The 14,828-nt window shown below is 39.7% G+C and overlaps 1 protein-coding gene across 2 annotated transcripts in view; it reads right to left on the bottom strand.

Annotated features, from left to right (window-relative positions):
• Positions 1–7,013: 7,013 nt before the first annotated feature.
• LOC149022428 (sugar transport protein 14-like) overlaps positions 7,014–14,828 on the bottom strand; it is a 28,045-nt gene continuing 20,230 nt past the window's right edge. For both annotated transcript variants that reach the window (XM_089150542.1, XM_089150543.1), the window contains 2 exons: positions 7,651–8,603; positions 7,014–7,566 (listed from right to left, as the gene is read on the bottom strand). In XM_089150542.1, the coding sequence (XP_089006668.1) occupies positions 7,129–7,566; positions 7,651–8,603 (1,391 nt within the window). In that variant the 3' untranslated portion in view covers positions 7,014–7,128. The remainder of the gene's footprint in view (positions 7,567–7,650; positions 8,604–14,828) is intronic.

Consider the following 14,828-nt stretch of genomic DNA (forward strand, 5'->3'; position numbering starts at 1 on the left):
CAGTCGACCAATCCACTCGACCAATGGGTGCTGTCTTTGGCAATTAGGTCTTGCTTGCTCTATTTAAGTCCAATCTCGAGTCTACTTCGTATTTGCTGCCTCCAAACTCTATGGAACGAACCAAAGACCTCTGCAAGTCATCTCCCTTGCATCCTTGGTGATTTTCTTGACGGATCTTCGTCAAAACTCTTCCTTTTGCAACAAAGGTATGTCTACACTCTCTTCTTCTCCTCCATCTCTGTTTTTCTTTCCTTTTTGAGTTGAGACAATAGAGGAGATGCTGCATTCTCTGTTGCAAACATCTCTGGACTTGTCTCTCATGATCTTCCTAAGGATTAATGGCTAAAACAATGATCTTAACCATGATCATTGCAAGCTTTTGAAGGAATCATGATCAAACCATGATCTAGTCTTTGTTTAACTTTTGATTTGAATTCTGATCTCCTTGGATCTTCTATATTGATCATGTTAGTAGTCAATTGCTGTGTTTTTCTTTTCATGATCCATGATCTATCAATCTCTAGTTGTTTCTCTTCTACCATACCATGTTTTCTTCATGAATCATGATAGTTACATATATGGTAGGTTTTGTTTCCTTATTTAGATTTATGCTCTTAGGCCTATTTTCTTGAAGATCTAAGTATGCTTTTCATGATACCTTTACCTGAATCAATGATTCATTCTCCTATTGTTCTTGTCTTTGATTTCTATCTTGAATTCTTCAAGAACCATGATTGATCTAATTATGGTAACTTTTTGTTTCCTAATTTGGATCTTGATGACTTGATTTGATTAGTGTTTTGAGATCCCCTATATGTTAGGATACTACTAATGTAGTTTACCCCTTGATTAGTACCCTTTTGAACCACCAAATTCGGATTTTATATCTCAAAACTCTGATTTTTTAGGCTCTTTCTGCATTGGTCGACTGATTGGTCGACTGGACCAGTCGACCAATCCACTCGACCAATGAGTACAGCAACTCCAGAATTGGTATGTTGTGGATGTTTTGGTATCTTTTCTGTTAGGGATCTTTCCTAATATGTTGTATACACTTGTTTAGGACCTCATTCTCAAGTTTGCCAAGATCTTACTTGATTTCTTAGGATTCCTTTGCGAGTTATAAAAGGTAAGGATGGTTACTTCTTTAACAACATGAATTGTAAATCTTAGTTTCTATATTTGAATCTTGTTAAGTTATTTCTTTAATTAGATTCTTATAATGTTATACTACTGTGGTACTGTCTGGATATCAGTAGCATTACTTATTCATATTGAATTGACTCATGTATGATTTACTTACCAGTTATATACAAATTGATTGTAGTTATTGATTTCTTTCCATATATGAAGTTACCATATATGTGTTGATATGAATTGATGCATGTGTATGCTTAAGTATGGTTTGGAAAGGAGAGGTGTCCTTTTGACACTTCTGTCCTTGGACTACTAGGGGAATATTATGGGATGTTTCCAAAGATGCCCTCTGGACACCTTCCTAAACTGTTGGATGACATATTTAGGATTGTCTAGTAGTGTTTGGCTAGGATGTCCTGTTATGTCAGGCCTTAATCAGAGGGGTATTGAGACCGAACAACCCGTGGTAGCAATGGGGATTCATGGGCGCTAAAGACCGGTAACCAACCTGTGAGAGGACAGGAATCACATTGTGGGGGCCATTTATTGGAGGGTTGCATATGGATAGACTTGGGCTCACGAGCGCTTAAGACCGGTAACCAACCCGTGAGAGGACGTGAGAGCTTCTCGTTTACCATATGTGGATGACCAATAGGGTTGATGAGTCCGTAGTCAGGGACTATGAGGACTCTAGTGTGAAGGATACCGGAAAGGATCGTCAGGGACGAGGAATGGACGTATCTGGATCTGACTTGATGTAACTAAGTAGAAGACTTGCATTTGGCTAGGCTTTACCCTGACATGCGCCGGTACTTAGACCAATGGTAATGTGAGAGAGAGGTGACTTAACCCCCAGCCATGGAATGTCCCGTGGGATGCCGGACCCATTACCAACTGATGATGAGTGATTGAGACCTTCCTAAAGAAGTACGGTGCTATGACTTAAAGCATGTCTGCCAATAGAGACCAGCATATGTAGAGTTAGATTCATACATTCATTGTTTGTCTCATACCATATTGCATTTATGTTTGTTCTGAAATCATGCCATTTATGTTATTATGGATTTAACTGCCTTACTGAGTTTCTTTGAAACTCATTCCTTTATTGTACAATGTTTGTTAGACTATTATACAAGTACTGAATATTATGACGGCCCCTATGAAAAAGCGCAAGGAGAAGAGGCATATCTCCAGGAAGGTGATTGCGGTTACAACAATTACACTGAAGATCCCGCGAGTGGTTATGCTCCGTACGATGCTTAGTCCGACCATTGAGTGGAAGCGCCCTTGTGCTGTTTATGAGATCTATACTTATAGGGATGTTGTCTATAAAGTTGAGAACAATTTAGTTACCCATTGTACATGCTACTGGGATTAGATTCTGTCTTGCTTATTCTCTTTTAGAACTACTTTTCCGCTTGTTGTAGAGTGGGATTTTGCCTCACTTTACTTATCTGATTTAGACACTTTGACTATATCTAGTACTCTGATTTATATATGATTCATTCTTTCCCTATTTGGATCTATGGTTTATCTTCCGCACTTTTATTATTATTGTTCATGATTATATTATTGTTTATGTGGGAAGTTGATTACTCGATACCTGATCTTCGGGCTGTGGATCACACTCTCGGGTATGCCAGATAGGGTACCGGCTGGGAGGATGTGACAGATTCTCTTCTTAACTTCTTGTATTCTTGTCCTAAATTGAAGTATGTAGTATGCTAAGTCTAATTTCTATGCTAGCATATGATGCTAATCCATTGTATATCAATTCCCCTAGCTAATTCCTTCATTTCCATTGCAATTAATTTGATTTCAATTGATGCTATGATTCTTGTATTTAGAACATAGGGTTTCAATTTGGGGATTCTTAATTAGACCATTAGATTATGTTAATTACTTGCTAGATAGTGTCCTTATACTGTTACAATCAATACCTCCAAGTTTCGGATCGATCCGAGCCCCAAAAGCTAGGTTTCGGATAAAAAATCATTATTCAGCCCTGCACTTTTCACTTGGTTGCTGAATTGTGTGATTCGCCAATTTGACCCGTTCGACCTCTGATTTTCCCAATTTTTTTTTTAATCTTTCATTTATGTTTGTCTAGGGTCTTAATACCATCCTTGGATCATTCTTTTGAGATTATTGTATTATCATCATCGCGACTTAAGGTAAGGACAGTTATACGCATATAACATAGACCATGTGATTATTACACTGATGTTGACAACTTAGTAGGCTTAGCTTAATGGTTGCATTTGGACATCATATGACTACTGTAGTTACCTTGTGACAGTAGCATCATGTTTATTTACTCTTGTTTATCATGTCTATTCATTCTTGCTATTTACTTATACACTTGATCATGTGATGTTATGACGTATCTTTCAATATGATGATGTATCATGTATGTATGATGTGCTGAATCTGAGAATGTGATTGGAAAAGTATGATTTAGGATTGGGGAATGTCATTTTGATATTTCTGTCCTTGGATAACGGAGGGAATAGTATGGGATGTTCTCCGAAGATGCCGATTGACGTTTTCCCTTGATTATTGTATGACATACATAGGACTTGTCTAGATGTGCTGGCTGGGATATCCTTGTTGTATCAGACCCGAATCGGAAGGGCATTGAGACCGAACGACCCGTGGTAGTAGTGTGATTTGATGGGCGCTCGAGACCGGTGAGTTATATCCGTGAGAGGACATAAATCACATTGCGGATACCATAAAGGGGCCATTCATTGGTAGGGTTGCAAATAGCTAGACTTGGGCTCACGGGCGCTCGAAACCGGTGAGTTATATCCGTGAGAGGACGTGAGAGCTTCCCGTTACTATTTGTGGATGACCAATAGGGTTGGTGAGTCCGGTGAGTTATATCCGTTGACTCTAGTGTGAAGGATACCGGAAAGGATCCCGGGATGGGAGGAATGGACGTATCCGGATCTGACATGATAACACTGAGTAGATGACTTGCATTGGGCTAAGCTATACCTTGACATGCGCCAATACTTAGACCAAATGGAGGTGTGAGAGAGCGGTGACCGGAACCCCAACCATGGATTGTCCGATATGGATGCAGGACCCATTACCAACCGGTGCTGAGTGATTGAGACTTAATCAAAGAAGTATGGTGCTATGACTTAAAGCATGTCTACCCTAGAGATTAGCATATGTAGAGTTAGAATCATATTTACATCATCTGTTTCATATCATATTGCACCATGTTATGTTTTGTATCATATTGCTTATGTATTATGGAATTAACTGCCTTGCTGAGTTCTTTTGAACTCATTCCTTTGTGTGCAATTGTTTTGTTAGATTTCTCTGCAAGTATTGAAGAAGTTGATGGCTCCTTCCTCGAGACGGACCAGGATCCCTCATACTACTCTAAAGGATTTGGCCACTATGAAGGTTACGGTGAAGATCCCGAGGGTGATTACCCTCCGTACCAGGATTAGCCCGACCTTAGTGTGGGAAAGGCCATGTTTGGTCTCTTATGTGTACACCTATGAGGATATCTTGTATAAAACCGAGGAGACCTTAGTTTAGGCCTTTATACTGTTATTTCTTTGGAACATGGATCTTTAACTATAACCTTCACTAATTTAATTTCCGCTGTGTACCGAGGGAGTGATTTCCGCTCACTTCCTTTCCTTTTGATTTTATTTGGTATCTTTTATTCCGCGCTCTGATTATCTTGTTTTTATCTTATTCATGATTCCTTTTATTACATGTTTTACCTTGATTATTATTGTTCATGATTGTGTTATCGCGTAGGTGGGAGGCATGGTTGCTCGATACTTGATCCTTGGGACTGTGGATCACATACCCGAGTATGCCAAGTAGAGTACCGGCTGGGTGGATGTGACATATGCAATGCTGTCCCGATCGAGCTGGTTGACTGATCCAAGTGGACCGAGCAATCGACCTAGCGAATAGTGTCTACAAGCGAGAAAATACAAAATCGGTCATAACTTCTTCGCTTGAAGGCCGATTGCTCCGAAATTCTATGGGAAACTCCACATAAACATACTAAGACTATCTAGCATGGATTAGACACCATCCATGATTAAGAAAAATCATGACTTTCTAATTTGGAAAACCTAACTTTCAAATTTGGAAAACATAACTTTCTAATTTAGAAACAACAAGGTTTTCAATGAAAAGACTATGGATGTAAAGGAGAATGAAGGATCATTTCAAGAGGATCATTAGCAATAGATCAAAGATGAGTACTATCATATAATCAGATCTAATATGCTAGAGAAATCAGATTAAATGAATGATCATGGCTTCATCAAGAAATCATATGAACCATGGCTAAAAACTAAGCATGAAGATCATAGCATCAATGGAATGAATGGAAATTCATTCAAAGACATTGAATATAATAGATCATGCTTAGAAATTGATAAGAAACAAATCTACAATCGGTTAAAATAGCACTTTACAAGGATAATGAATCATGTTACCAAAACCAAATTAGAAACAAGAAGAATCACCATATAGCTTCAAAGAATGCATAGATAGATTGGGGATTCACTCTAAGACACAAGGAGACCACAGATTAGGTAGTTATAGTAGTGTAACACCTTCTCCACAATCAAAACAATAAACTAGAACAGTAGAGAGAAGAGATTAGAGAATATAGAGGTAGTATACTAACCTTGAAGATGAACAAGAGAGGAGGAACTTTAGATCTTACAAGAATTCTTCAAAAACATCAATGAGAGGCTTTGAGAGAGGCTTCCCACGTTCTCTAAGGGTTCTAGCAACAAAGAAAGCTGAGAAACACGAAGTCTACTTATATAGAACACCAAAAAGACCTAAAAAGAAGATTTTCTTGGATCTTAAATTCAGCTGGCTGACTGGGCTGGTTGACTGGCCAGTCAACAGCATAGGACAGCATGGCTTAGATAGGGATTTGAAGGCCCAAAACACCCCAAATTCAAGTGGGCTTCTCCCAACTCAACAAACAACCTTCCTAGCACATAGGGGCACCTTCAAACCATATCCAAATGGGTTTTAGGTCCATCAACCAAACTCTTAAACATCAAGGTGCATTTCATTTCCAAATTCAGACAAGTTTCAAGAAAGGGAACTCCATCATCGATATCTATGGGTTTTCGGTCAAACACCATGTCTTCAATTGAGATGGCACACCAAGTCTTCTTCCTTCACTTCAAGTCTTCGGATCTACATTAAGGGAGATGTTTGACTTGACTTCCAAGGACCTTCTAAACATATCAATACTATACTTAAGGTCCAATTTCAAGGTCAAACATCAAACGAGCCCTTTTTCATCCAAAACAATTAGGGCGTCTAAGCTAGGGTTTGGGTTGGATTTCACAATCTGACTATGAATCTCATCCCACAAAATCTGCCTACAACTCTATGTCAGGCTAGCATATGTCGCTACAAGAAGCCACACCCTACCATTATCATCCTTGATTTCAAGAAAAAGACAATGTCTATGTTCCTTGATAAGTTTGAATTGGACCTTATTATTTAGGCTCACCACCCAAATACCTCCTGACATGGCCATAGCCTCGCTTTGAAAACATGTGTAACCTCCCATTCTTCCTATCACCTTCGTGGCATGTCTCCCACTAATTTGAGGTTCAAGGATAACGACACAATCCGGTCTATACTCCTTCCTATAGTGGTTCAGGGTGGTAGAGAAAACCTTACTACCTGCCCCTCTACAATTCCAGCAAAAAATCTTCATAACAGGAACAACAAGGAAGGGAACTCATGCATGCCTATCAACCAGCATATCATCCTCTTCCTCCTAATTAAATATAATCATATATGCTCGAGTTAGCCCAATCCCATATCCCAAGTAGAGGCGTTTCAAGAGTAGACGAACGGACAGGTTTATCAGTAGTTCTCAAGGCAGAAATTAAATTTGTTATTTCATCATAGTGACTGTAGTAAATTCCATTACACGCATACAAATCTCCAGAGTTGGTGTTAATCTAATTAACCCACTCGCACCACTTTTCCATCTGATGGTTCGACATACCTCTTCCAGAGCCAATGGTTCTGCCATAGGAATACTATCTCCTCTATGGGAACTTGCTTTGTTTCTGGCAAGAGGAAGAAAATGAAGCAGCTCATTATCATAATCAAAGCTGCGAACAACAAGAAGATTCCATATTGGAGGTGGCAGAGAGACACCAAGAAACACTGTGCAACCAAAGCTGTAAAGAAGAGGTTATTGCAGACAACTATGCTCTGGCCAGCCGATCTTGTTTCCAGAGGGAAGAGTTCACTTGGTACTAACCATCCTAGAGGCCCCCATGACCACCCATAAGCAAGGACAAAAGCACATATCATGACAACTAGGATTGCAGCATATGATATAGGTAGCTCAACTCCATGTCCAAATTTGATGCCAAGAATAATGGCTACCACCAACTGCAGAAAATAAGAAGTCATGCTAGTGTTAGTTTGCAGGAGAAGAAAAGATATAAAGTGAAGAAACTGAGAGAAGGAGATTACCATGGAAATGATCATTTGGCAACCAGCTTCCAAGAAGAGAAACCTTCTACCTTTCCTATCAACAACATACATGGAAATGAAAGTTGCAACCACAAGCATGCTGCTTGTTATAATAGATGAGTAGAGAGAAGTGTTTGAGCCGAAACCCAAGCTCTGAAAGATGACTGGAGCATAGAAAAGTATAGAATTCATGCCAGTGAGTTGCTGGAATGCTGGGATGCCCAAAGCTCCTATCACGAACTGTGGACGATTCTTTCGTGCTAAAAGATTCCTGAAGGGATGCTTAATGGCACGCGCAGCTTCACTGGCTAGTTGTAGGTCTTGGAATTCTGCGTCTACGTTGGTAGTGCCTCTAATTTTTTCCAAGTTGTGTCTTGCTTCATCTAGTCTTCCTTGCTCAACAAGGCTGTTGGGAGTCTCAGGAAGGAAAAGACCACCAATAAACATGAGAGCAGCAGGGACCATGGCCAAACCAAGAGACAATCTCCAACCCCATGGATGGATTTTGTCAGTGAAGTAGTTGATGATATTGGCAACCAGAATGCCAAGACAGGTAGTTAGTTGGAAGAGTTGGTTAACCATACCCCTGATTTTGGGAGGAGCAGTCTCTGAAAGATAGAGAGGGACAGCTTGATTTCCAAACCCAATGCCCAAACCAAGGAGAATACGGCCTATAATGAGCATGATTATGTTGACAGCACAAGCGTTCAAAAGCCCACCAAGGAAGAAGCTAATGGAACCAAAAAGAATACTGGCTCTTCTACCCTTCGTTCTGGTCAAATATGAGGCCCCAAATGTGGAGACAAGACCAGCGAAATAGAGAGATGAGGTGAAGAGAGTGAGGAGCTGGTTATCGTACTTGCAGTAATCTGTCTCATTGAGATGTTGTTGTTTCCTTGCATATATGTCTGGGAAGAAACGTATCAAGAAGTCATCCATTGACGTCACACCACCTGGACCACATTATAGAAGAAGATCAATATGTCGAATTCAGTGAGCAGCTTAAAGTGGGTACTTACTAGTAATAAATCTGTTGGGATTTTATAATTATTAATTTAATTATATGCCCCAGGGCAATATTGGAAAATCAGTATTAGGGCGGTTACAAAATATAGGTTATATATTTGTAACCACTACATCACTTGAGAGTACGAAATAGTGAGTGATTCATTCGTGCGTGAGTTTTCCATAAAAGAGGCGGCTCCCATCTTTCTCTCTCCCTCTTTCCTAGAAACACAGGAAAGGAGTTCCTTACTTTAGACCTCTTGACCATCCTTTCCACATGGCATTTGGGTTGTGGAACTTGTGACATCCAGTCCAAATCTAGCCCGAACACTCTATCTATTTTGGGTGAAGTAAGGTTTGTTTAATGTTGACTTTGAAGTTGGACTGTGATTTCAGTTTCACTGTCTTTGAAAATCTTAGGAAGCCATGTCAGACCTTTCCCTTAGGATTGATCCAATGTCCCAAAATGAGGAAGATGTCTTTGTGGGCCATCTCAGTAGAAGATATGGTGTTTGACCCAAAACCCATGGATATTGATGATGGTATTTCTTTATGGAAACCTTTTTTGATTTGGAGTTGAACTATTTATTTGTGATGAAGAACTTGGTTGATGGACCTAAAGCCTAGTTGGACCTAGTTTGAAGACATCCCTCCATACTAAGTAGTATGATGTGTTGAAAGAAGCCCATCTAAAAATATTGAAGTTAGGCCCATTAAATCCCTATTTTTGAACAAGCTGTCCAGGCAGGGGCATTTTGGTAATTTTTAGTTTTGAAGGTTTTTAAAAGCTTTATTTCTTTGAAATTCGTGTTAAGCTATCCCACTATGTTTCTAAAGCTCTTGATGGCGTGGGAAGGACCTTAGAACTTCCTCTTTGGCAACTAATCAACCAATAGGGTCAGTTTGGTGAAATCCTAGTAATTCTTGAACTCTTTGTGCTATTTAAAAGGGGGAACTCCATGTTTTTCACTCTCAATCTGTTCTAAGCCTTGGGAGAACGTGGGAAAAGCCCTAGAACCTCTCCTTCGAAGCCAAGGAAGATCCTCAAGCATCTGTTCAGGTTTCTTCATCGTTTTCTCTTCTAAAAGGTTGGTATTCAATTCGTTTATTCTTTAATTCATTCTTTTTTCTCTACTTTTGATCTTCTGATCATGAGAAGGGTATTACACTGCTGTAATGACCTCTTCTCTAATTCTATTAGCCCTAGAGTGAATTCCCCCAATTCACTCTATATTCTTGAAGCCATATGGCGATGATTCTTGAATTTGACTCCACCAAAGATCTTGATGACACTTTCCCTGAATTTTCTACCTATCTTTATGATTGTGGGGAAGGTCTCATATTATTACCATGACCTTCCCTTTTGTCCTCATGATTTGAGGAGTTGATCCCTAATTTTTCCTTAGACCATTGAAAACCAGAAGGGAGAGATTTTGAGGGGAAATTCTTGGGTAACTCTCATGAGAGGGAACCAATTGGAAACCCTTTTATTTCTGTTAATTCATTGGACCCTCCTTAAAACCTTTCTTGATTGTAAATTCTTTGCCCTAAGGGTGAATCTTTATTCTCCTTAGTCTTTCCGTGGGATACACGGATTCTTGTTAATAAAACCCTAATCGTATGATTAGAATTTCTTTCCTTTCACTTTAATTGTGAACCTTATTTTTTCTCATTGGTAAACCCTTTTCTTTATTTTGAAATACTAATGAGATATTCCTTTATCTATCTTGGGTTGTTTTTGTGTGAGTTAATTATGGGTAACTCTCATGAGAGGTAACCATATCTGAAACCCTAACGTTCTTTTATCTGTTGGAAACTCCCCAACACCTTTTTAGATTGTGCATTCTTTATTTCTCTTTCCCTACGGTGAATCTTGATTCCCCCTAGCCTTTCCATGAGAGCCATAGGTTATGTATGATGAAATCCTAACCCCTTTGTTATAGACCTATTGAGATTGATTTTCAAACTAAGATCTCCCCCATATCTTCATTAGGGTTAGGTTGTACTTGGTCTTCAACCCCATGAGCAAAGCACCCTTGTATAGCAATATACATGGGGGCGGTTGCTATTGGCGGTCGATTGAACCAAGCGACCGCCTGGAGCGACCGCCCGGTCTGTTTTCGAGGTTTTGCCCTATTTTAGCCCCTGACTTCTATAAAAGGTAACCCTCGCCTCTTTTACGAATATTTTATTCGTGGTTGCTATGTTTGGAGGTTAGACGGCTGTGGAAACGTGCGAGATTCAGGTCTGAAGTGCTGTTAATGTTATGGAACATTTTATCTTCTATTCTTGGTGATTCTGATTAAGGTAATGAATCTCCATCTGCAATTCTCTTCTTTTTAACCTCTAATTGATATGAACCCATCCCTTTTTGTTAGTGGTTACCCAATTGATTTGTTGTACTCCCTTTCCAATGTTCTTGATAAGATCCTGTCCATAAACGAATCCCTGCATTTGTTAATGGATAAATCCAATCAAGGGGAGAGTTTCTGGGTAATTCATTTATGATGATTGTTATTTTTCCCTTCACCTATTGTCTTTAGGAGTGTTAGATTCGAGACTTAGGCCATGATCACTCGAAATCCGGATTGAAAAAGGATGATCAGAAGCCTGAGTTTCGGATTGAAACTCTCTGTTTTTGGGGCGGTCACTAGTGGCGGTCGCTCAACCTAAGCGACCGGCCGGTTTTCAGTGTCTATGTAAGTTTGATTTTGGATTTGTTTTGACTCTTGACTCTTATATATTCTTGTAACCCTATGCCCAGGTGTTCTCTGTTTCAAGTAAAAGTCTTATAATAGTTTCTGAAATTCAAGTTAGAGGAATTTGACATAATTACAGGTAAGGACATGCATTCTTATTTATATGCAATTACATATACATGATGATTCAGCTGTTCTATTTACTATTCTTTGATCATGTAACTTGTTGTAATTGTATAAAGCATGCGAATCTTATTGTATACTTGTTGTTTGTGGTGTTCCTTGATGTACTTCATCTTTTATGATATTGCAGTGGTATGATAAAGAGTAATGTAGTGTAGTTGTGATGGAAGAGGTATTCCATTGGGATATCTTGGCTGGAGATATCAGAGGGCTGTGGTATGGGACACATGCTCACTAATGCCTCTAGCACTATCATGATTACTGTATGACATACTTAGGAGAGTCTAGAATTGCATGGCTAGGTACCCCACATGCTATTACCCTTTCGGCAGGGGAATTGAAGCCGGGTGACCCGTGACAATGGTGACATGACTATGTTTCATCCTACAACGGTAACCAGTCCATGCGGAGACTCAGTGGTCCACTATTGGTCATGTAATGTTAGGGTTGCATATGTTAGCGTTGGGCTCATGGACATCCGAGGAACGAACCGTGTGTCGTGAGGAGTCATGAGAGCATCCGCCCCAATAATATGTGAATGACCATAGGGTTAAGGAGTGGAGTCCAATAGCGGTAGCCAGTCCATGAGGGTTCTCACTCTTAGGTTGCGAAGGATACTGAACCGAGTTGGTTGGTGCCATAGGGGAAGTATCTGGACCCCATATAGTATGTTACCTTTATGACTTGCATTGGATTAGAAACCCCGACATGCGCCAGTACTCATTGCCAATGGTCGTGGTGAGAGAGTGTTGACTTAACCCCCAGCCATGGTTTGAGAGCCAGGTGTGGACTTTCCCTTTTAGCCCAGGATCCCTACAGAGGTAACCAGTATTTGCCGGATCAGAGTGATGAGACTTACCCAGAGGAGGGTTGGTGTATATCTTAAAGCATGTCAGCTAATAAAGACTTGCATAGTTAGATCTTAGTAGCATTCATATTTCTGCATACCATCCATATCATTTCATCTGTGCATTCGTGGATTGTATTGACATATATATGAGAATTGCTTGTTCCTTACTGAGTTCGTTGGAACTCATTCCTTTCATCGTATATATTATATGAGTTGTATAAATGGTTGCACAACGTCAGAAGTTGGAAATGATTCATATGAAAGAACCTTCTCGTATGAAGCTGATGTGACACAGACAGTGATACATGAACTTGCAGAGCATGAAGCCTCCTGAAGATGCTTGATGAGCGCTTATAGCAACCATTGATGGCTGACAGAGGCAAATTGCCAGGATTGTTATGATCATAGGGAGAAAGATTGGAGGACATCTTTACTTGTTAATTTAGAAAACCCATTTTTATATTTAGAAAAGGAAACCGAAAGAAGATTATATAGTTATTTATTTTGCTTCCGCTGAACTCGATATTACATTTGATTCTTGATTCTTTCCTTTGATTATTTATTGGATATTTATCGGAGTATTTGGACTCCTGTACCCTTTTTTAATAATTATTGAACTATTCTTGCTCTTGATTATCTGTATTTGTATTCATTATTATTGATAGACTAAACCGTGGATCCTGTGACCCACGGGTTGTCGGGCGGGTAATCGGGCCCGACGAGCGGGGTGTGACAAAACTTGTTCCCTTTCCTAGTGATTGTGAAATCATCTTGGTGGAGCTTTGGTGGAGGAACGAGGACGTGGATCCAGTTTACTTCCGCTGCAGATACTCTATAATTTAGGAAAGCGAATCCAAGTAAGGATCTTTCCCCTATCAATTATGGAATTGAAAATTATATGGAGTATTACCTACATTGGCATCAGAGTCGTGGAATTCCCACTATTCTCGGTTCCTCCCCATTGTTTATTTTCATTGTATGGATTCAATGGAAGGATCAAGGGGTTTATAGTAACCCGCGGAATATCCATGGTTTAATAGGAAACCCATGGGAGAATTGATAGGGTTTTTAGAAACCCTTATGTTTTGGTTTGGATCCGAGTGGGAGGATTTTTTAAATTTTCCTTATGAAAAAATTGCATGATTGATAATCCATGAGAATTATTTTTGTTTAATGATTGCTGGTTTTTATTTTTTTTTTTCTTTCATGCATATTTTTTTGGATGAATTTTTTGGGAGAAAGAAAACGTGTTCTTTCGTTTTTTGGAAAAATTTCCGTTCATGAAAAAAAAAATGACGTTGTTTGGTCACTGTGGACTAGACAGACGTCCGTCTATTGGTCTGTCTAATCACAGTGACGCAGACAGAATTTCCGTCTGGGAGACGGACTGTCCATCTGGTGAGACGGCAATCCGTTTGGGCAAACGGACTCTCAGACAGAGAGCCGTTTCAGAATCCGTCTGAGAGTTTGTCCAGTTCTGAATGTGTTTCTATTTACTAGATGCCAATGGCTCGACAATTTGTGTGATGTTTGGGCATTGAGGGCCTAATGGGGCCGAGTAGGAGCTAATGAGGTAGAAGTGTTCAGTGTGAACCACCTCATAACATTAACATGATTACATGTTTTATCTTTTTAAAACTGTTTTTAATTATGGGTATATTAATCATATTTCTTGCACAAAATGAAACTAGTGTATAAGTCTATGTGGGTTTGCATGAGAATTTAATTGAATGTTTTTTAGCATCTCTTCGATTTAAATGCTTATCCCATAGATTAACTATGCTAGTGTGATTTGTTGTTGCTTGTGTTGTATTGTGTTTTATGCTAGAACAGTTGAACTCATCCTTGTATATAATGTCTCTAGAATAAATGGCTGCTACAAAGAGCATAGTTGCTGACCTCATTAAATAAGATACGTTGAATGAGAGGAACTATGACCTCTGGCACCGAAAGGTGCAATATCTCCTAAAAGAGCAGGATATGCTGAAAACCATAAACCAGACCATGTCCCCACCTGAGGAAGGTACCACTGCATAGCATCGCAGGGACCTTGAGTCATACAATGCCTGGAAGATGAAAGACCGAGTAGCCAGGATTACAATCCTGAGCTCCATGAGGGATGACCTGATGCTTCGGTTTGAGAAGCATATGACTACAATGTCTTTGTGGGAGGCTGTGAAGTTCCAGTACGGAGGGACTTCCACCACAAGAGGCCGCCAACTCGGACTCACTTTTAACGGTTATAAAATGCACCAGGGTCACACCATGAGGCAGCATATAACCATCATATCGAACATGATTAGTGAGTTGAGCGCATGTGGGCGCCAAAAGACTGATGAGGAGCAATTCTCTGTAGTCATCGGTCACCTGCTAAAGACTTGGGAGCATATGAAGATCTTCTTGACTCATGCTGATGATGTCAAGACTTTTGATCAAGCTGC

This window comes from Hakea prostrata, chromosome 3 (assembly GCF_041222555.1).
Source record: "Hakea prostrata isolate BN-2017 chromosome 3, UWA_Hpros_2, whole genome shotgun sequence".
Classification (NCBI taxonomy): Eukaryota; Viridiplantae; Streptophyta; class Magnoliopsida; order Proteales; family Proteaceae; genus Hakea; species Hakea prostrata.